The sequence below is a fragment of the Lutjanus erythropterus genome, chromosome 15 (assembly GCF_056507025.1).
Source record: "Lutjanus erythropterus isolate fLutEry1 chromosome 15, fLutEry1.hap2, whole genome shotgun sequence".
Classification (NCBI taxonomy): Eukaryota; Metazoa; Chordata; class Actinopteri; order Lutjaniformes; family Lutjanidae; genus Lutjanus; species Lutjanus erythropterus.
This window is the reverse complement of record NC_139331.1, coordinates 24,758,988-24,783,115: the sequence shown is the minus strand read 5'-3', so window position 1 is coordinate 24,783,115 and position 24,128 is coordinate 24,758,988. Positions and strand designations below refer to the sequence as shown.

The 24,128-nt window shown below is 39.9% G+C and overlaps 1 protein-coding gene across 1 annotated transcript in view; it reads right to left on the bottom strand.

The window, feature by feature from the left end:
• The window catches only part of fndc1 (fibronectin type III domain containing 1), a 63,245-nt gene extending 44,602 nt beyond the window's left edge, over positions 1–18,643 (bottom strand). Inside the window, exons 1-2 of the mRNA XM_084737481.1 lie at positions 18,441–18,643; positions 4,051–4,245 (exon numbers count right to left, since the gene is read on the bottom strand). Of these exons, the coding sequence (XP_084593607.1) occupies positions 4,051–4,245; positions 18,441–18,513 (268 nt within the window). The 5' untranslated portion in view covers positions 18,514–18,643. The remainder of the gene's footprint in view (positions 1–4,050; positions 4,246–18,440) is intronic.
• Positions 18,644–24,128: the final 5,485 nt, after the last annotated feature.

Below are 24,128 nucleotides of genomic sequence, written 5' to 3'. Positions count from 1 at the left end.
CTGCGTGTCTGTGGTCCGAGCGTGAATCAACCGTGACGTCACCCACTGGTTTGTGGACTGTGCACATTATGGGGTTTGCAAACTTGCAGCCAAAGCATGAGCGGTACTGATGAGAGCGTCCGTTCAGTAGGAAATAATGGGGGGGTTGCCTGGTCACAAAGTTTCTTGTATTACAGCTTCACAGTACACTAAAAAATGTTTCTGAGGACATTTTAGTCAAGAAGTATGCAGCGTGGTAACAGAATATTGATCCATATTTGATCATTGTTTTATAATCTGATCTGCATTTCAGGAAGTTCTAGTGGAAACCATAAACACAATGGCAGTCACTTAGTTGTGATCAGTACAGTTCTTTTAGTACACCACAATATGTGTCTGAAAACATTTTAGGCAAGAAATACGCAATGTAGTGACAAAATATTGATCCATACTTGATAATGCTAGCTAGTTTAACAGTTTTATTTGAGTTTTATGAGCCATGTGTGTTGCACTGGAGCAGGGGTCTGCAACCTGCATGCAACATGCAGCTCTTTCACCCCTCTCCATCGGCTCCATGTGGCTTTCACCAGATATTATATGGCAATGAATAGTTGCTTTTAAACATTTTAATTTTTATTTATCTTTGTTGTAGGCCTAAAGTGATGTGCGTAAGCTATACTCAAAAGTTTAGTTCATCTTTAGTCAGCCACAATGTGCGTCACAGCCTACATAGTCTACAGCTCCTCTAATCCTCCTCTCATTTTTGCTAGTTTTGATTATCCCTAGGCTAGTTGTGGGTGCCCAATCCAAAATAAGAAAGGGCTTAGAGGTAAATTGAGAATTTAATAGTTGTAGCTCCATTTTTTTTTTCTTTTTTTGGCCAAGACTGTCTCTTCCGAGGGTAAAGTTTGCAGACCTCTGCAAAGGATGACTTGTCAATCACACGGTAGCCCTGCCCTAAAGCATACCCTGCTTTATTGTCTATTTTACTCTAAATGGGACTATAATTTACAAAAGGAACATCACGCTGTATTGAAGAAGACTTAAGACTGGCGACTCAGATCATAAACTCATAAGGAAATTGTTTACTCAGGTCATACATCAAGTAACAAGTAGGGTAATTTTGCCATAAAGGTTCATACAATCAGACTTCTTTTTGCAACCAGTGGAGTTGCCCCCCTGCTGGCCAGAAGAAAGAATCCAGGTTTACTTCCACATTGGCTTTACTTTTCAGACCAAGAAGCTCCATCCACTGTCTAATACACGGCCTACCTAACTCTAACCCTTACCCTATCTAACCCTATGCTTTGGGAGGAAGCCAGAGCACCTGGAGACAACCCATGCAGACATGGAGAAAACATGCAGACTCTACGCAGAAAGATCCTAGCCACAGCCGCAGAAAGGCCCCAGCCAGTCAGCTGATTCCAAACCAGAACCTTCTTGCTTGCCTGGCTGCCCAAAAAAGCTCAGATTTACCACATAATTTCCACCTGATATGTTGAGTGGAAATGTTATTCCTCTTTTTTTTGTGTGGAGCAGGTCCACTTTTAAAATGAGTATAATTTTCAATTTCCCCTTATCAGTGAAAAAAGAAATCTCCCCTTTACTCTCCATCTCACTCCCTGCTGCTCCCAACAAGTCCTCCCTCCATCTTTGTTGTTTTAACCGCAGCTGGCCAGACACTTTAATGATGTGGAGGCAAACAGCATGGTGTTATTTATGACAACTGATGCTGCTCTTATGCTGCTGAGGGAACAACACACGATCTGCAAGGAATTTCTGGAAAGGCAACACTGAGACGCAGCTTGGTTGCCAGAGATTTATGGCAAACTGCGCCGGAGCTGGAGAGACCACAAGGCCACTGCCACAACGCACACTGGTTGGGACACACACACACACACACATGCTCACATGAAGACAAACATCTATAGATGCATGTTCGACGACACTGACACATCATACAAGACAATGTATGACTTCAACACTTGGCAGCACCCTATCCTCCACCACAGTCACCACCAAACACACACACGTTGCACACAGACGCACACACAAGTGACCACAACACAGGGGATTGGGTTATAGGAGCTGGGCTGGGTTTGGATGTGGAAAAGAAGGGTTGGCTGCAGACTTTGAGCCGCTGATGAAGTATGGCTCTGAGAAGCCAAGGACAGAGGAAAATGGAATAATGACAAAAGCAGGCTAGACTGTGTCAACACTGCAAACTGTGTGTGTGTATAGAAACATAAAGACCTGTCTTAGGTTTTACAAGGCGGGATTAGGACTTAGAGAAACTGTTAAGACCTAAAAATAATCTTATGTCTCCATGACTTGTCAAACTTAAAGGTCACAGATGAATTCTTCCTGAAGGGCTGAGGTTCTACCCACCATGTGATACTCTTTTTTTGAAGAAAGAGTTCATCAAGGGTTCTGTGAAAGCCTGAGAGCCTTTTCATCCCTTTCCACCCTTTTTGGAAGAAAGAGTTCTTCAAGTATTGTTTAAAGCTTGTGCCCTATCTGTCATGCTGCTGATTCCACCTTTTGAACATAAAAGGGTTCTTGGTAGAACCCCCTGTGTGGGTTCTTGTTACCACCCTCGGAAAATGTCCAAATAGAACCCCCAGAGAGGATTCTGGGTGGAACCATTAGGATATAGAAGGGTTCTCTGTAGAATCCCCTGGGTGATTTCTAGATGAAACTCTTTGAATATAAAAGGGTTTTTGGTGAATCCCCCTGGATGGGTTCTTGTTAGCACCCTTAGAAGGTGGAAAGGGTCTAGATAGAACCCTCAGAGAGGATTCTGGGTAGAACCATTAAAGCATAGAAGCGTTCTCTGTAGAACTGCCTGGGTGAGTTCTAGATGAAATTCTTAGAATATAAAAGGGTTCTTGGAGAACCCCCTCAGTTGGTTCTTGTTAGCATCCTTGGAAGGTGGAAAAGTTCTGGATAGAGCCCCCAGTGAGGCTCCTGGGTGGAACCATTACAGCATAGCAGGGTTCTCTATAGAACCTGCCATAGGCGGTACTAGATGAAGGCCATTTGGATTTAGATCCACCTGGATGGGTTTTAGATGACACCCTTGGAATATAAAGGGTTCTTGGTAAAATCCCATGTGTGGGTTCTAGATGAAATCCTTGTGACATAAAAGGTTTTTGGGTGGAATCCTGAGGATGGGTTATAGCTTAAACCCTTGTAATGTAGAGGGGTTATTGGTAGAACCCCCTTGGTGGGTTCTAGAAGAAACCCTTTGAATATAAAGGAGTCCTTCGTAGAACCACATGTGTGGGTTCTAGATAAAACCCTTGGAATATAGAGGGGTTATTGGTTGAACCCCCTTGGCGGGTTCTAGATGAAACGATTGGTCCTTGGTAGAACCACATGGGTGGGTTCTTGTCAGTTCCCTTAGAAGGTAGAAAGGTTGTCGATAAATTCTCCAGGGAAGGGTTCTCTGTAGAACCTTTCATCGGGAGTTCTGGGGGAAACTTTCACAGTTGGTTCTAGGTACAGCCCTTTATGTTGGATTCTGATGGAACCGTCTGAAAGAGGCTCCAGGTGGAACTTCATAAAAGGTTCTGCCAGAAACCAAAAAGGGCTCTCCAACTGGGACAAGCTGAAGAACCTGTATGGCTCTAGTTAGAACCTTTATTTCAGATAGTAAGAAGTAACCACAGTCTGCTGAGCTGGGATGATGATCACCACCCCCAGTGATCTTTCTCTCCTTCTGGCGAACTTGGATGACAGTCCATCCAATGATGAACTAATCCACTGATAAAAATCAATCATACACACACTCACATGTGTGTGTGTACACCTCACCTCCTGGCGTCTCTGCTTCGTACACAGCTTTGCTCATCCCCTCCTCATTTTTGGCCCTTGCCTTGAGAAAGTGCAGAACTCCGGGATCTGAAAGCTCACGCCACGGTTTAAGCCAAACTTCTTTTCCTTCCCCTCCGTCCATTTATTTTCCTCTGAATGACTTTTTTGTCTGGGTCCCTCAGAAACACGCTCATTATTAGCTCTCACGTCAATCTCAAACATCTCAGCCTCTGTTTTAAACTTCTTCTGCCTTACCTACATCCTCCAGTAGAGGAGAGCGACTGTCCTTTCCCGCTTTCGTGAAGCGGTGAGACCTCGTGGGTTTGCTGGAGCTGATGACGAAGCGGTCCACGGGTCTTCCATCCAGATGGATAGACGGCTCCCAGCTCTCCCTCAGGCCCCTGTCCACAGATGTCTGTTTCCCATTGTGCGGCCGCAGGGGCTTCTCTGCTGCAAAACAAATGACGTCAGGATAAATTATGTCTGTATTGTTTATTTTAACAGTCCCTTATCGTACAGGCCTTTTGCCACTACACATCGTGACTGTATAGACCTACTGTTGTTAAGACACCTCTTCTTCGGTGCCACCAGTGCAATTTCCTCTGTATTTATTATACTTGGCATTTAAAGTCTGATTCTGATGAAGCATAAACTTACGTGTAAGGCGGCCCTGAAAAACACAAACTAGTTTGATGGCTAAATAAATAAATGAGGATTTGCCTGGATGCTAAAGGCTCAGGACAATAAACAGTCTTGAGTCTCACTCTTGGCTAGATTTCCTCAAAACAAAACAAAGAAAACAGTTTGGATAGCAACTGCCTCATTGCTCTTCTTTTGGTTTGCATGCTAGATTAATGGAATGTAGCAGTGACGGGACAATTATCCAACAGGCCAACATTACACTCAGATGATAAAGTAAAGCATTGAGTTTGACTTCATAATATGAAATAGTGAGTTGAGCTTGTGTGAAAGAGAGAAAGTTGCTAAAAGGCCCCTGGAGAAGACTGCATACAGGAGGAAATAATAAACAACCACTAGAGATATTTCAAAATTCAAAAGTGCTGACTTAATTCATCATGCAGAATATAATGGCCTGATGCCTGAGAGCTTTCATTAATGCTGAAACCTCAGCTGACTCAACATAAGTAACAAGAGTTTTGTAAAAAGTCTGATGCATGGGAAGAAAAGTGCTTAATATTGTTTATAACTGAACCAATAAGCTGTAAATAAAAACTACATCAGCGTATGTGATTTTTATTGTTTTGCTCTCTTCAAAGTAAAGCAATTAACTGTTTCTAGAGACTTGAAGCTGGAGTGCGGTGCATATAAATGAAAGTCCTTTACACTGAAGTTCACACAGCGCTGACTGATCATCATCAGGTAAATGTCTCTGTATTTCATACTGGAATTTTTAATTCCGGTGTCTGTGGTGACTTTCCCACGCTGGCTACAGCTGTGAGGAAAACTGCATTACCGCAGTCATGTGATGTTTACCACAGAGATGAGCTTATTACCATCATCAAGGGTTAGTTTCATGTTGAAATCAGTGCATCGACCTATTAAAACATCAATGGATCAGCACCGTCACACACGTTAGAAACACAGATTCATCCCAAGGCATATTAGGATTGCCAGTGGGTGGCTAACAACATGCTAACAACAACAACAACTGTTTTTAGGATAGAAGAATGGTTAAATAACCACAGAAGATACTCAGATTTACCAATGATTTATTTTATCATGTCCCCAAAAACACACTGCAGTTCAAGGCTAGATTAGAAAGCCTCTGAAATGGATAGGATCACCCTGGAGCTGATGTTGTAAAGGTACATTGATAGCGTTAGTCTGGAGCCTTTCCAGCTCAGCTTACCTCAGGCCTGACCCTGTCACTTTTCAGGGCAGTTGAAAAACAACGGTGAAAACTTTTCTCGGTCTGCAGAGAAGCTGCAGCGTTTATTAACTGACAGACAGCAACCTACACTGCACATTTACTGTAATACTGACAACTTACTGCTAAGTTTATGCTCTGCCATGAGCATGACCGTCACTCACTCTGCTGCTCGCTCTCTCTAACTTGTACACCACACACACTTACGCACTACCTTATTCCTTAGGAGCTACACTATTCTTATCACAGTATTCTTCAATAAAGCCAAATCATTTATAGAGGTGGTTGCAGTAAATTGCAGGAATATGTTGCTTTGTCACTAAGATAAGAAAAAATCTATACCATCACAGCCCAACGCTGGTAGTTATGCTTTTTATGTCAAACAGCATGATTGGTTTGTCAGAGGTTAAGGACAACGAGGAGTGTGGCAGAAAAACATAAGGGACGTCCAAGAAAAGTTTATGATCCTACAGATAAAAAAAGAACTTGGTGTTCAGAGGAAGAAATACAGCCAAAAAAAGAAAGCAACTGATTTTGAGGACAAACACAGACAACCTTTGAGGTAACTCTGCTTTGTTGGAGAGCTAAAAGAAGAGAAGGGGCTGAGGGCAGACAGAAATGTCTCATTCCTGTTTTGGACAGTTTTGGTAAAATATCTGAGTGAGTTATGTAACCATAACTATTTGCTATATTACCTAACAGCTGAGTTATTATTATTGTCTGCCCTTATTTGGACAGGAAGAATTGAAGCGTGCATTCCTGAGGCTGATGGCGACAGGGGCAAGCTCACCTGTAGACATGTGCCATAAGGACGTGTCAGCTGTGTTTGTGCAATTAATCTCACTGCCAGAAGAGGGAGACAACAGTTCTTCACTGCAGGTTTAAATCTTAGCAAACCCAAAGATGCCACAAATAGTGTTAGTATAACTGTAATGGTTGTAAGGTTATTATATCTTAGCTATGCACCAGCACAAATGTGACTGGATGTTACAAATCACCCAGCTGTGAATGAGCAAATGCTACTGACACGTATATGAAACAGCTGATGCTAGTCAGCCAATACAAGCTAATTTAACTGCTCTGCTTGAACCATTGACTGTATAAATGATTGACAAGTCTACAGCAACTTGTCAAGTCCCTATTCCCAGTTCCAGTTCCACCCTCTCATCCAACTATGGCCAGAGCTGCCTCCAAAAAACCAAGATGGCAACAGCCATAATACCAAACTCAAGGCTTCAAAACAGTGGACCAAGAGCCAGTGGGTGACAGGCCAATGTTCACTCTTATACTCTTATTTTAGCTCCAAATTTGGTCTCCACCAAGTCCTGAGGGAAATTTCTTGTTTGCCTTTGCGTTTGTGTGCTGGACAGGTAGTGTACGGTGGGTTTATCAGAGTGTTCTTTCTTTTTTCCCCTGAAAACAGCTCCCAGCTGCAGTTGGAGAACTTGCTGATGAGTGCTGACCAAAACAAAGACAATAAAGTGAATTATACTTCAATATTGCGAAGAATACGGTCCAGAACTGCTCTATCTTTAAAAGCACAGTAACAGATTGTGGAGAAAGATAGCTGATTGTTGAGTCTCATTCCCAGGTTGTGAAGTACAGATGTTTGGGGAATGAGACTCAAGAATCAACTATCTTACTGACCTGTGATTGTCCAAAGTCTCACATCATGGGCCAGATTGTCTAAAAACTGAAAACAGAGCTCAGAGGAGGAACAGAGGTCCACTTTTCTCTTGACCACTTAAATTACATCAAGCACTTTTGTCCAATGACGCGGAAAATAAACTTCCTTTCGAGTGCCCTGAGATAACTTCTGTTATGATTTGGTGCTATATAAATAAAACTGACTTGACTTGGCTTAAAATGCTCCACAGAGCTGAAGGGATCTGCAGAGTCTGGTGATAATTCTGTGCGTCATTTAATCCATTGCTGAGACAAAAATATTGATGATAGCAGCTTTAAATCTCAATCCAAATAGTGAGTATTCATGCTTTGGCTAAATGGAGAAGATAATGCAATACTTCAATAAAAGCAGTGCAAGGTTTATTAGCATGCTGGCCATTCATCCCTGTCACATATAATTGTCAGTAATGTCTGTGCATCTCATAAACAGCTGGTTCTTATGACTGTCTGTGCTCCCCAAAGGTTTACAGCAGCAGTTTCAGTTTAGCGTTGTCTCAAAATCACTTCATCACTTTGAATTCTTGTTGTCTGCAGGTGTGCGCCCAGCTGGATCTGCACTCTCACTTTTCACATTTAGAAATAATTGCCACTTTGGTCTCATGTGTGCTGGAGTTTACAGACGGTCATAAGTCTTCGGAGGCCCGTAACGTTGTCTCGGCTTAACTTGGAGTTTAAATATGTGCTGAAAGATTGTTTCATTGTTGTTTTTAGATAGCGACAAGCAGGCCCACAACCTTATGGGGGGCCGCATGATCAGTGTGACTTGCTAGTTACATGTGATGCAGACTCGCAACAGACAGAGAGAGCGAGAGCGAGAGAGAAAGTGCTCACGTGGGCGCATGTGAGAAAGAGAGCATGCAAATGTGGACAGAAATTGTGGATGTGATATAAACTTTCTTTGATACAATTCTTTGGCTTACAGTGTAGACTGGAGTCTCTGCTAACAGTGACAAATTATGAGAAAACTTCTAATTATTTTGAGGTCCTGCAACATTATTTTAAAACACTAACCACTGGGTATAGTATGTCTATGGCAAGGTTTTGATTTTTGGCAGTGGAGCATTTTGCCTGGCCAATTATGTTAACTTGCTCAGATTTAGTGGATTTGGTCTTCTTTCCTTCATTTTCATGCTTCTACTGTGGATAACTAGGCCATGTGGTGAAAGTTACAACAAAGAACTTTGACACTATGTTGATTTTGGAGGCCCTGTGGACAAAAGCAATAATATTTCCACAGTAATTGTGCCAAAATATGACATTAAAAATAAAATTATCTAAATGAAAATCTCCTCCTGCTTATTTTTAACTGGCTAACACACTAATCACTGTAACTCTGCACAGGAAAATTCAGACACAGGCTCAGTGGCAGACATTTAAAGTAACTATATAAAAATAGCAGCTCTTCTCATGGATGATCTTGTTAACTTAGGTCATACTGAGGCATTAGTATTAAACTGAGTTTCATAACCAGTTAAAAAGTCATTGCAGTATCTTTAAATACTTTAATTTTTGGCTGTTTTTATATCACAAGTCTGCACTGTGTCTTTTATTTTGAAAATTGGCTGGATCTTCCATGTTTTTTCTCTGTCTGACTTCCTGTCTGATTCATCTATCCTGTGCTGATTAACCGGGCATCCATCAAAAATAGACTCCAGACGTATTTGGAGTGAAGAGCCACTTCAATCAAGCCGTAACCCTTTTTTTGAGATAGTACCTAAAAAACAGTATATATAATATATAAAAAACATTTCCATGGATCATTGGATCATGTTTGATTTGATGACTACTCTGTCATCTGGTTTTTGTGCCCTTAAAAAACTGATGACACCAAATGCCAAGTGGCCTTAACCTTAAATGCTGATGCTCCTCACACTTTTGACAGTGTTAAAGGTATAATCTGCATCATTTTCCTAAAAAAATAAGGTATAGACTCTAATAACATACTGTAATCCCTATCAATTATCACTTATGACCTGCTAGCAGTGTGTTGTGGCTGTACCCTGCCCTCTGCTTGTATTTCCTTTTTTTTTTTTTCTTGTTGTTTTGTTGTGCTTGGGACGTTTCACCAACCCAACCCGTATTTGACATCCTGATGCATTTATAAACAGCTCAGACAGATCCTACTGACTCTATGTTTCAGGTTCTGTCGCTCACTTTAATAACAAATATAACAAATCAAGCTTTCAGCTAAAAATTCGATGTGTGTGATTTGGTGGTTGCACTGGAGGTGTTTTGTAGCCACAAACAAAATCTTGTCACCAAAATACTTTGGCCGGCCATGGCACCAAGCCCTGAGGTCCAGACTTGACTCACATTGTGTCTGGCAGCTTGAGGCAGTGTGAGGGTGTTTTCCCAAAACAAACAAACAAAAAAAAATCACAATCTCCTCTTATTATTTCCTCATTCATGCAGGGTTACACTAGAGTCAGTTTTATCAGCTGTTCATGGCAGACTCCATTGACACAAGTCTGGACACGCTTCAATCAGTCGCACCCTGTTTCCAATAAGGCCGTGTATTACAAAGGAAGGGATCTGCTCCTCTGTCCAGACATCATCCTGTGATTTGGCCTCTTAGGAAATTTATGATCCAACGGCAAACCAGATATTTCTGATTAAATCAAGACTCCTTCGAGCGCAGCAGATGCATGACTTGCCATCCAAGAATAAACAGTTTGGGAAGCAACCGAGCGGCTGTAACATCATAATCTTACCGAGTGAGGCTTGGTTTTAGGGCGTTGCCACGGGAGATTGGAGCAATAATATAACATTTTCTATGCGGTGTTTGAGAATGTGGAATGGAAAGACAGGCAGACGGTTAGAGTGTGATTGAGTTAGACAGTGGAAAGTATTAAGTATGTGAAGAATGAGGGTAAGGCCTGAGGGTCATTATGTCAGTGTCTCTTTTTTGATAAAAAATGTTTGTGTGTGCAGGCCTACGAGTGTGCGTTACATAGATACAGACACACGTGTATGTGCATGTGTGGTTTGGTACAGAAGCATATGCAGGCATAAGCCCCGAGGTCAAAGGACTCCTGTAAAACTGTTCTAGAAAATACTTGCCCTCATGCACCTGCGATGCGCTCCACTTTTACAAGAGCACCTTCTCACCTCGCCACAAAATCGCAGACGCTGACCCGCCGCTCCACTCCCCTAATGAGCACGCCATTAACCCCTAATAACTGTCCTCCTCCACAAATTCTGCCATCAATAACTGGGATCACCAGCGAATATGTGTGTGTGTGTGTGTGTGTGTGTGTGTGTGTGTGTAAGAATGTAAGGTAGAGGAGGCTCATCAGACTGTCCATTGTGTTCTGAGAAACAAGACTGAAGTCATACATCTGTAGGTGTTTAGATAATAAAATAATTTGCTGTCATGGCAACAACAAAGCAAGGCATGCTCATGCTGACTGAGGTGTCTTTTCTCTCCAATAAGTGTAGGTGCTGCAGGCATGTGGTGATGTAGAAGTTTCCACTTTCCTATTTTTTGAGATTTTTCTAATCATTGCAGCACAACGAGCTCTTGACAGAAATGAAAGATATCTGTGTTGTGTTTCTTCCCTGGACTTCGTTGTTACTCAGCACTTTTGTTTTAGCTCCCATTTTTCATGAGTTGAAGTGAAGAAAATCTCTGACTTTTTCTTTGCGAACAAAAGTTTATTTCTTTTCTTTTTTTTTTTAGTGAGCCCTTCTTCTTTGCCAAGACAATCCATCCACCCGACAGGTTTGGCAAATAAAGATTAAACAGCAGGATTTTTGCACAGGTGTGCCTTGGACTGGTCACTAAAATGTCCAGTTTTATCTTGAAAAAAAACCGAAAAAAAAAACATTTGGCACTGAACTATGACTATTTCACATAGGGCTACAGATCCCAATTTCAAGGGGTCACGGTTCTCCTGCTTTTTCTCTCTGTTTTGACACCTTTTTGTCCTTTTCATCATCACAACCTGTTTCTGGCATGTGATGCCGAAGACGCCTGCCCACTGTATCCAGCTCTCTTTAATAAATCCATATTCATGTCTCATCCTCCTCAGTGAGGCAGCGATGGAGAGAGGAATGGAGATCACTAAGGGAAAGAAAAACTCGAGTAATTTTCAGACGTCCCGGAAAGAAGAATTCCCGTGTCATTTTTCCTAAGAGCAGCATAACTAACATACCCTTAGAAAAACATCTGCAGGCATCTGTCTGCAGAAAAATCACCAGAACGCAGGAAACAAAAGTCTGTGAACCCCAGACCTCCCTTTTTTGTTTCAAAAGCCTGTCTATTTTTCAGTTTAAGGTTGGCAAGTATGGAGTAAGCCAATCAGAGGCAGAGGAGGGCGGGTCATGACTTGGACCTCCTGGGAAAAAAATGGTATCTGCAGCCCTGTGAAACAGCCTCTGTTCAGTGCCTAATAAATGTCTTTATTCAAGTTAAAACCGCACCTTTAGTGTGTCCTTTTACTGTGACCAGTCCAAGAAACACCTGTGCAATAATCCTGCTGTTTAATCAGCACCTCAGTATGACACACCTGTCAGGTGGATGGATTATCTCGGCCAAGGAGAAGTGCTCACTAACATTCCAACAATTTATGAAGAACATTTGAGAGAAATAAACGTTTTGTGTGCACAGAAGTCATGCATTTTTACTTCAACTCAACAAAATCTTACCTTGTCTCTATTTTGTCTATTTGTCTCATGTCTTACATTGTATTGTAATTGGCTGTAAGTGGCAATTAATAAGGCTAAACTTCAGTCAGAGCTGTATTTTCAGATTTGGGATCTGAATCACATTTGAACCACCCATGAAATTGATTTAAAGGGCTGGTTCACCAAATTGCCGTATTGATATATAAATGATATCATATATCAGTTACCAATAGTTAGTCATGCAAATAGGTTTGGTTTTTGTTTGCCCAAATGTCTGCGTCTTAGATTTATGATGCCACCCAAATTAAATTAAACTGAATCTAAGTTTTACTTGTGGTGTTCACAGCGCTGGAAATATCCAGTGTTTATCTGGATAACAGACAGACCTCAGCGTTGACAGTTTTCACTGAAAATACCAAAGAAACTAACTCCCATGATAACTGTTCACAGGATGTTTTGTGGATTATCACAAAAAACCAGAACATGGATTCTGGAAAGAGACGTTGTCTTTTTTGCCGACACAAGCAAAATTCGTTGAACTGAGTGAAGTCAGGTGGACAGAATATCTGAGACCCTGAGCAAATAAAACCAAAACTTTCAGCACATTTAGATACTCCCTCTGGAGAGTGAATCCTTCTATCATTTGGGTTAACCTGCCCTTTAAAGGAATAGTTCAGCATTTTGGGCACTACGTTTATTCACGTTCTTGTCAAGAGTTATACGCTTTCATGTCTGTTGTGCGCCGTATGAAGCTACAGTCATCAGCTGGTTGTCTTAGCTTAGCATAAAGCCGTTTATATCTACAGCCGATCCTCTAACATGGAGGCTGCTTTGTTGCAGACCCACGTTTCTACAGCAGTCTAAAATGGACAAACCAAGCACTGGCTCCAGATACGGCCTTTTGTGTTTGTGGGCACTGTAGCTTCTCCTTCTGCCTCGAAGGGGAGAGTTACACGTGTAGGATGACCAGATGTCCCTGCTTCCCCTGGCTGAAATAATACTTTATGTCGAAAGAAAGGCCAGGCAGCAGAGACTACAAGTTGATGTCTCAGCTGTGTTGTGCTTGTTTTGGCCAACAGAGGGGTCTGTCACCCTTCTTCTACTAACTACTTGTTCACATTAAACTGCTGTGGAAAACTCAGCCAGAAGTCATACGAAGTGACGAATGTATCAACAACAGCACCACAAACATCTTTTCAAGTGAAGCAGAGTGGAGAGGAGGGAAAGGAGGAAGACTAGACAGGAAGGAGAGTGAAGAAGAAAGAGGAGGAAAGGTGTGAAAAATTAGGCATAAAATGGAAATCTGTTAACCAACGTATGTTATCTAATAGTGGACTATTTGTTATTAAAAAGAAAGGCAGGGAGAAAGAGAAGAAAGATGAGTTAACAAAAGAATACTAGCAGTGTTAGTACTGTAGTTTGACCATTTGTTCTGTAGTTTACCACAGCTTCACTCACCACAGTACTATGATTTCCTGACACAAACATGCTGAATGTTTTCATGATATATTTCCTGCCTAACTTTAAATTCCCTGGTTTTCATTTCACAAATCACCTTACAGTCAAGGTGTTTGCAATCTGTAAGCTCGCCACTAGATGGCACTAAATCCCACACACCGGTCCTTTAAGAGATCGGATTCTGGTTTGCTGTTCAGACTAAAACATATGGGACTAGCAGATTTGAGCACAGATTCATCTAGGTGGGTGGTTGGTGTCAAATCTTGCCCAGGGCTCCAGGATTCTTGGTGGCACCTCTGTCAGTTTTTAACTCTTCTCACCTCTGACCTTCAGTAAACTCTCTCAGTAATCATCTTCGTCATAAAGCCGACACACCACCAGACCGAGACCGTAACCATCGATGGCTGCTGCCCTCTGACTTCAGTCAGTCACACCAACACATCAATCACCACACTGTCAGCCTGCATGCAGTCATTTTATTAATGAAAGTTAAGCCTCTTTTCAAGCGGTTAAGTGCCAAATTGGGGTTGCAACAGTAAAGTTAATTTAGTGCTAGAGGGACATTATTTGCTAGTTGGTGAAAAAGCTACTTAGCCTAGTTTGCCTACTCATGATGGCTCAGCAAAAAAACTCTAATTTCTCTTCCTCTGAGAAAAACTTGGTGGCCACATTATCAACTGAGGTGAAAGAAAGAAGAGACACGTCATAAAACTGGACTGGATTCAGTCTGTCCTGTAACTGTCTACAAGGAACTTGATTATTTTCCTCAATCCATCTCAAAAAGGCCGATTTTTTTAAAGTTAAACCTCTTCAACTGTAAGTTTAAAGTCAATACTTGATCACTTTTTTAACTGGGCTTTAAAGGTTTGGTGCGACAGAATTACATTTAGTCTCAGTTTAGAGCAGAAACTGAGCAAAGAGGGGCTTAAATTTAATTTTATGCCACTTTAAAAGTTGGGTGCAACATGATTTAAAAGTAAACTGTGATTCAGTCAAGTTTAAATATGAATCCTTGTTGGTGCAACCCAGCCAGAGAACGCATTTTTATTTAAAGTGACAACCAGGTGTGAGTAATTGTTTAGCTTGGGAGGGTTACATGCATACATACATGACATTTACAACATATGACATCTACACACAGAAGCCGGCCAGCACAATTATAGTATAAAAACATATTTTGCATTTCAGTGTTGGTGGTCACGAGCTCACTTCTCGACCCAATAGGCTTTCCAAATGATTCAAATATCCCCTCACTGATGAAGGCTGACATGTTACACTGTTAGTTTATGTTATATCTTCCTGAAACACACTTAGTATGCTGACACCGCGCTGTGGCAGGTGTGTTCGTGGCCCAGGTGGTACTTGTTTAAACAACTGGAACGGCGCCTAGAGATGACATCATGACACGAGACATACCATCGCTGGCAGGTTTGACAGGCAGCCAAGCTGCAGGTGGGTGTAGGGCGGGGGTCGCCGGGTTGCTGGGTCAGGCTACATCAGGTGAGCAAACATACCTCGCATTGTGGAAAATATTAGAAATATTAACTCCTACACACTCAGAATTGATAGCTACGTTCTTCTCTTCATGAAACTAGAAAAACATAAACATACCCTATATGGGACCATTTCCAAATTTGACTTTACCTGACAGCCTATAATTATACATATTGAAAACTTCACCCCTTCTCTAACTGTCTAAATTAAGACCCACAACTACTTCTGTTTTATCATTGTGAACCATGTTATTTACATTATCTACACTCAAATGAAGCCTGTATAGAACCAGCGTTACGTTTACACCCCTTGTCTGTCCATAAGAACTGTGTAACAATTACTTACTATGGACGCACGGTATTTGCAGATGTGCCAAAATTTCCCAACATATATTGGCCGATTGTCAACATATGCATGTGCACATTTTTCCCACTTAGATGCAGAGAACACCAAGTCTCTGTTGTAGTGGAATTATTTAGAAGTAGCATGACCGTGAGCTGATACCGATGCAGACAGATATCGTCATGCATCCCTGTTGTAGACTGCTTTCCTTATTTTTTTTAATATTTTAGTTTTTTTAATCCCCTTTTCTCTGCATACATATTTATTTTTTCTCTCATCTTTATATCCTTCTGCTCTACTGTTTTGCATCCCTGTGTCCTGTTTGTATATAATCAGAAAAAAAGAAAAGAAATATTAGCTTCATGCTGCCTCTGCCTCTCTGCAACTGTCATATTTTCCTGATGCAAAACGTTCAAAGTATGAAATTCCTGATTGTGAAGGTTTTCTGTCAGGGGGGGCGCTCCTGCAGAATTCCAGCATGTTAAGTGGAGCAGAGAAATTAAATTCCACTGGCCTGCAAGGACATGATTCCCTCTTTCCCCTCACTCCCTGTCCCAATTACTCTCCCCACTCTACACTTTCCAGGAGTTGACGGACTGTGGCTGCATGGAAGAACTTGACATTATTTATTATCCAAACACACAATGTTTCTGTTCTCTCTATTTGCACTGCTCCCGCCTAGGTGTCCAGATATTCCCACGGGCCCAATTTCATCCACTGTTGTGGAGAATTTTGGGCTGACGAGCTGATGACATGTGAGTGGAGAAAGTTAATGAGTAACACTCTGCTCTTCCTCACCAACTACTGTCAAAATGCCCGAGAGGGAGGCATTTAACCCCAAACTGCTGCGGTGGAGCCGCTCGGTGGCCTGCAGCGGTGAACTATGGCTGTATTAAGTGGCTCCCAGGTGTGAATGTGCAGGAGTGAATGAATGTGCAGCAGAAAAAGTGCAGGAAAGTGCTCTGAAAACACTTCCTAAAAAGATGGAAAAGAAAACGACTCAAGAGGAAAAGACCACAACAAAAAGCAGCTGCCTATATTCAGACAAGGCAATGACCTCATGCACTAAGTGCTTACAGTTGAGAAAGAGGCATATAGAGACTTACAGATCGACTGACAGTATAAGTGGACCGGAGTTAAAAGAAAGGCTGGCTGTAATGTGACCTTAAAGTCAGCCAAAAGGGTGATCTTACTGCCCTCCAAAACTCCTCAGGCTTTATGGCACTTTTGATATTTTGGATGCTTTCACTGTCTGGAGAATGTGGGCGCCTAGCCCTGAAATTGATTTTACAAACAGCACTTAAGAAACTTTAAAAACATGTGTGCTGTGGTGTCTCTGTCAAATAAAAGCTGCATCCATTTGATATAAATTTGTTAACTAAATTCGAAAATGCAAAATAAATGTTCTTGTGGATAAAAAGTATTTTGACCTGCTTTTAATATCCTTCACCCGTCCCTGGTGTGCTGATGACTGAAACAAACCTGAGTTTAGTGGAACCAACAAATCTTACCTCAAGTTTTATTTATTTGTGTTAATTTAACTTACAAATTCTTTCTTTTCAGAACACTTCACAGCTTATAAACATGAGTCATGAGTTCTTTTAACTCGAAATCATGAGTTGAATGAAGGAACTGGACTGAGTTCAATGAACTCATTAAACTGAGCTCCTGAAGAAACATTTCCAACGTGCATTGTTTGTGGGTTAAAACTCAAATGAGAACCTTATTTTTATAGTTTGGAAAAAAAAAACATGATGAAAACTTGTCCCTCTACACTGTAAAAATTAAAAAGCTGAGAAAACTCAAAATTTCAAGGCAACTTACTTAATAGATTTTTTTGAGTTTTGAGCCCTATTTTCTCAAAGAAAACAATGTATAGACTCCTACAAACATAATCCCTTTCAGTCATCACCTATGACCCAGTAGAAGTGGTGGCTGTTTCTGTAAAAACCTGCCTGTATTTTCTTATTGTTTTGCTGTGCTCAGGACTGAAAACGTTGATATTTGACGTCCTGATACATTTAGAAACAGCTCAGACAAATTCTACTGACTTTGCCTCAAAGTTTTGAAAAACTTTTGCCTACTCATAATCTTTTGTTGAGATGATTTATTTTTCTTAAGTAAACTTGAATCTTTGAGTTTTAGAGCCCCCCACTTGCAAAATTGTATTCCAAAAACACACTAATTGGAGTGAAAGTGAATAATGATTGATAATTTAATAATTTCAGTTGCAACAGTGTCATTTTCAAGCACCCAATTAATGACAAATCAGGTTCACAGCAATTTCTGAACTACAAATTTTGGCGGCGTTACTAAAACTCAAAGGTCAAGTTTATCTAAAGAAGAAAAGTAAATTATCTCAGCAAAAGATTACAGGTCGCTTATTTTTTTTACAGTGTATGACATTCAAAGTGTGCAGTAAATTAGCTCCGTGCAGACAGACGGAGATCACTTCCATTCTCCCATTAAACTGAATTTGAGAGACATTTATCATCACCGTCAGCCAGATTAGTCACCAATCTGGCACAATACCCCTCAGAAGAAGAAAGCACAACACTTTCCTCTCATGATGTGGCCTGATATCTTTCATCATCTTCTAATTGTTGATCACAGCTCCTCCAGGATGTGCCTACTGTATGAGCTAAGGACTTGTTCCATGACTGCTGCTGCTGCTGCTGCTGCAAAGAGGGCAGCATCATATTTTCCTCCCATAAAGTAACAACGACAGTATTTTCACTGTAAGTCTGTATAATTGCTCACTTAAAGTAATGCTTTCACAACTGCAGGCGATGAATCAAACTGTGCACTGAAATATTCTAATGCATTCTAAGTAGCTGCAATCAATCAATTTTCTTTTTATGAAAAGTGACAACTGCAAAAGTTGGGGATTTGGAAATGTTTAAATGTTTCTTTTCTTTAAAAAAAATCACAGTATCAAAAGTCAGAGTAAAAAAAAATATTGCATTTGAATTTCCTTAAAACTGCACACTCTGCAGTAAGTCACTCCTGCAGCAACTGTCTCATCAATCAAACTGTCTTATAACTACAGTAAGAGAAAGTAACAGAGCTCCTGCAGTTATTCCAAAACTAAACAATGCATGAATGCAAACCGTGCACCTGCACGGGAGAGAGTAAATAAATCTGTTTTTACCTGCCCATCCGCATCCCGGTGCGCAAAACGTGACGAATAGCGCCAAAAGCGTCCTGCTTGCGGCTAAAGCCATAGTGAGTGTGGCGCGCTGCAGCTGCGGAGCGACGCACCATGCAGCTGGATGCAGAGCAGAGGGCTGGGACACAGCAGCAGACCTGCCCTCCCCTCCTCTCTTCAGACTGCTGCTTTTCACCGTCAACTTCTCTAAGTCGGCAAAAAAAAAAAAAAACTTTCAAAAATCAATAATAAATCACATTCATGAACCTTTTCAGTCTCGAAAGAAGTGATAACACATGTGAAGCTGGCTTAAAAAAAAAAAACATTTAAACTGTGAATCAGAGAGCTGCTTTTATACATGAAGACTTAAACCTTCTCATCGTTTGAATTTATTCAAATTCTATTTTTCTTTACCATGTAGCCTGCTCTTAAACTGCCCACAGGGTGCTGCAGGGTATCACTGACTTTTGGGCAGAATAATAAAATAAAAATGACAAAATGTCTCCCTCTTCAGGGAGCTTCACTGATTTCATCTAAAACTAAAAGTAGCAGGTGGAGGAAGAAAAAAAAAACTGCAGGGTGTAAAAGTTGTGATTAGATCACATCTACTCTTCCTGATTTTGTTTGTGTTTTTATAAAACTTTATGTTGTTGTTCCTTTTAAAATCAAAGGAATGTTATTCTTATTTTCAGTAGCCTGCACATAAATTTAGGAGAGCCTGATTGATATGGGATTTTTGAAAGCAATGCTGATACTGAGTTTAGTGGAAAATAATTCAGAAACTACTGATATATAGTAAATTTGTAGACCTTTTATGTCAATTGTGCAAATGAACAGAAGAAGAGTGTTAAACATGTTAAATAGTTTAACACATTATCAAACCAAGCATCAAGAATTGTTTTCTGCATTATATGTTCTCTATAAGAGAACATATAATGTGCATATCGGAAAACGTACGCTGATACAGATATATCTGTGAAATAGCCACAGTTCAGTGGCTAATAAATTTTAGAGTGGGCATTTTAGAGTGTCCAGTCCAAAGCACACCCCTGTCATAATCAGTTGTGTTCACTAATGTGGATTTTTTTAACAGATTTGTGCACCAAATTTGAGAGAAATAAACTTTTTGTGTGCACAGAGTCAAAGTCATTGATCTTTTATTTCAACTCATGAGAAATGGGAGCAAAAGCTATATATATATATATATTTTTTTTAAGTATATTTTACAACATCAGGAGGATTGTTTTTTCTAAATGACTTGCCAAGGAAATGTAATAATTTAGTAAGGCTAGAAAGAAGACCCATGCTTTTTCATGCATGGCTGTTTTCTTCTTTCCAGTTTTGCAGAATATGTTTTTTTTCCCAGCCATGCCTGCAAGTAATATGAAGTATTTTTTATACTCATGTAAATAGCTCAGTTCCACTTGTCCTGTCAAGCTCAAGTCTCCTTCTTCTTGCAGATCTGATCCACTTCAGGCTAATTAAACGTTTCCATGATGCCATCACTTCAGCAGGTGTGAGAGAGCAGCACTGTGGACCAGGACTGCAGATCTAATGGGGCACACAGTCACATCCATTTTCCAGGTAAATCATTTGACCACTAGAGGGAGCAACAAGCCACATTTTTAAACATAGTATAACCTTTATGCAAGACAGGTGAGATTAGGATGTTATCCAGTGACAGCAACAGAGTTAAAGCATCTAAAATTGTTGTAGTGTGTAGTTAAATGTTCTTAAGATGACTGATTAATAATATATGCTTAATATAGTCAATCTGTCTATTACTTGTTTGTTTTTGTGTGATTTTGTGCTCCAGTGAAGCCAAAAACAATTTAGCAGACAATGAATATGGGATTCTGCTTCTGCTAATGATTAACATTATGATGGTGCATTGCATTATACTCATTCTAATTCTGTAAAGTTTCGATATCCTATTCAATACTATAGAAAATGAACATTTACAAACATTTTTACTTGTTTTCTTTTTCAAGCTATCATCACAGTCTAATGGGAACACTTTTTGTAAGAGCTCTTCAAGTTTCTCAGAGATTCTCTGAGCTTTGCTGTAAAACCTCTTGACCTTTTTGTTCTAACAGCAGATATCTCACAAGATCTGCAGCAATCTGACAGATGGGCAATTACTGAATCCATTTTCCTGGTGTCTACATAGCTCAGAGGTTAATCCATCAGTAATATTCTCATTCATACCGATGGGACTGGAAATGTAGATCTGGGGAAAAAAAAATATGATAAGCAACCAACTTTCTTTTCTCTTTTTCTTAAACTTTTTAGTCAGACATTTACAATTAAACAACAGTTACATTACTGCAATTACATGAATGACATATGTCTTCTTTCAGGGTCCGTCTTTTTCTGTGCAACAGAAAACACAAATTATTCTCAAGTAGGCAAAATAAAACTGTTATATCCAGCAACTTGGCAAATAATTAACTAAAACAGATCTTATCCTCCACTCTGTTTACACTCTGTAGGTCTCTTCTTGCAGGGAATCCTGGTCTGGACTGCAGCACATGCTGTTTAACATAAAAGACCATTCATTCATTCATTCATTCATTCACTATTAATTCAGTTTTAGTCAATTTAAGTTTAAGAGGACACTGATCGATTGGAGTGGACAGATAAGTTTTTTTTATTTGAAATGACTGAAACAACTTAAATTTGGTTATTAATTGTTAGATATATATGAACACAATTATCTAAATATCACAGAACATGTGCATTTAACTTGATGGACACACAGAGGTGACTCACAGTTGGGTACTGGAGGTACCTAAGCAAGAACCATACTAAACTGGAAGAATATAACAATGGATAAATAATATCATTAAAAAATAGAGTAGGGAGTATAACACAAAAAATGTTTATAGGTAGAACACGTGTCCTGGAACAGGTTTATCTATCTACCTGTCTGTCTGTCTGTCTGTCTGTCTGTCTGTCTGTCTGTCTGTCTGTCTGTCTGTTTGGGCTCACCAAACAGCATCCAGTGACACAAAATGGCTTTACTGATTTGTGTGTAGGAGGTTTTACTCTGGTCCAACGTCCCCCTCTGTTGGCCAGGGCTTTTTCTCAGCACTGGAAAAAGATTTCAATCATCAGCTGTTCATGAATGAAATCATGAATGGCTGTAAAGAGTCTGAAATCAGGGGTTAAATATAGTCACCAGGTTTTCACCACACAGAAACTGTTGTGTTAAAAAGTTACTCACCATTGCATTCTTTATGATTTGGTGGTTGGACGTGACTGACCACCCCCAAACACCCGCACTGGTATATTTTTATCTATAAACACTGGGAAAACTTCCAGCCTACGTCTGTGCCGTGCTCCGTCTCAACTCTGATAGTTACCAACTCTGCTCCAACTGGCTCTGACAGATCTTATGAATTTTCCTCCGATGCTCCTTGGACATAGAATAATTTACAAAAATCTAAAATCAGACACATTTATATTAATTTAGGGGCATCATAAAGAATGTGATGCTTGAGACATAGCTGTTAATATTGAGAAACCACTGTGTTTGAATAACTGTACTTGTTTTATTGTGGATTTTTGTTTAGCAGGTTGTGGTCACCAGTTGGTCACTCTACTGGTAAAACAAAGTAAAAGATAACTTTATTGTCAGTTCTGCTGTATGTTCATGACATAAAGAGGACTGAAACGCTGTAAAGTAAAACGTAAAAATACTAGAGAAGAACTATGAATTGAAATATTTACAAGTTAAGCAATAGCAACGAAAAAACTGAAACTAAAGGTTAAAAAGGCACCAATAAGTATTAGGATTAATTCTGAGTCTTCGTGTTTTGTTTTGGTTTTTTTTTTTTTTTTTTTTTGGCATTTTATTGGAAAAAAGGGGCCAGAATTACAGCAGAATCAATACGTGTGTGAGTGGTCATCTGCACAGCCTGAAGGGACCAATAAAGTAATTGCAGTTTGTCTTTTTTATAGTCTCTGCCTTGAAAACCTTAACATCATAAACTCATTACAATGCTGATTGAGTGTTGAGTAGCCTCTCTCTCTCTCTCTCTCTCTCTTTCTCACACACACACACACACACACACACATACACACACACACACACTATTGCAGCGCTTGACATAATGCATGAGTCAGCACCAAACATAATACATTTTCTGACAAAAAAAAAAATCTCATCGAAAGAGATCGTTGTCTCTTTCACTCGCTCCGGCAAACCAGCAAAATGTGCACAGATGCTGTCAGTCATTCACACACACACACACACACACACACACACACACACACACACACACACACACACACACACACACAGAGGGAGTGAGATGGTTGGATTGCTCCTCAGGTAAAACTTCAGCCGGCTCGGTATAGTCAGAACAAGGTGTGCTGCTGTCTTGTTAGACACATGCCTGAGGTTATTTATGTCAGCTCCTGATATGAATCCCTGAAGTGAGGCGACAAGAAGCTTGAGATGAAACAGGTCATATCAAGTTAGACTGACTGTCCAACTGGATTTATGTGAATGGTGTTAAAGCAAAAATGACTGTTGTACTCCAGTTCTATCAGCGCTCTTAACCTTAATTCTTCTGTCATTTTGTCGTTTGTGTAAAACAGAAGTGTCACATTAGACTGTTAGACGAAGGAGTGGTATTCATCCGGTGTATCTCATACACAGAGATGATGAATTACAGAACTGGCTCTTTCACTTCACCACTGTCTTTGAATCTGTCCTGAATTTTGTATGAGTTGAAGGAGGAAAAAAAACATTAAATTATCTTTCTTTCACTGAGTTTGACCAACAAATTTTGAGCTAAGATTTCTTTCCAATCAGAGTTTCAAAACCAGGTTAATAAAATAAATAAATAATGATACCTATTGCTATTTAGTTATGTTGTTTGTTATTATGTTATTTGTTATTTGTTTGTTAGCTGACATAAAAACAAACTCTTGTATTGATTACTAACTAGCTAAATATATAGCTATATTCCATTGTTTGCTACCGAGCTAAAAAGTAAAAAAAAAAATTTAAAAAAAGTGTACTGGCAAAACAGTTCACAAAATCTCAAAACCTTACATTTTTTCATTAGCTTGCTACAAATTAAAAAAAACAAAGTTATACTGTTTGCTAGCTGGCTAAAAAGTCAAATCAATCAATCAATAAATTTAATTAAAGTTTGCTGGCTTCCTAAAAAGTTAACAAAATGTTACATTGTTTTATTTTAGCTAAATAAAAAGTTGGTTAGCCTAGTTGGCCTACTCACGATAACCCAGCAGAGAATAACTTTGCTCAGTCCTTCTCAAAAAGGCAGCCATTTTTAAAGTATAAATTTAATCCATAGGCTGTATTGTAAAAACTATACTGAACAAAATTTGGTGCAACAGTACCATGATTTAAAAATTAATCCAGCGTTGGTGCAACCCAGCCATAGACAATAACTAAAAACAGGGTGGGTCAGTAAACACTGAGCTTCAGGGACTAGACAAAACTCTCAGCGACCAGTTTATTCGGTACACCTAATACAGCAGTCCTGCAATAAAATTTCCCCTCTTGATTCAACTGCGTGATAATTTGTGCTGTTAAACTATATTGAGAAAACGCCAATACTAAATCCAAAATAAATTTATCCATATCAAATACACGCAGGCAGAGGACAGGTCCCTTAAAAGAAAAAGGCTAAGGATCTTCTAGCAACACATAAA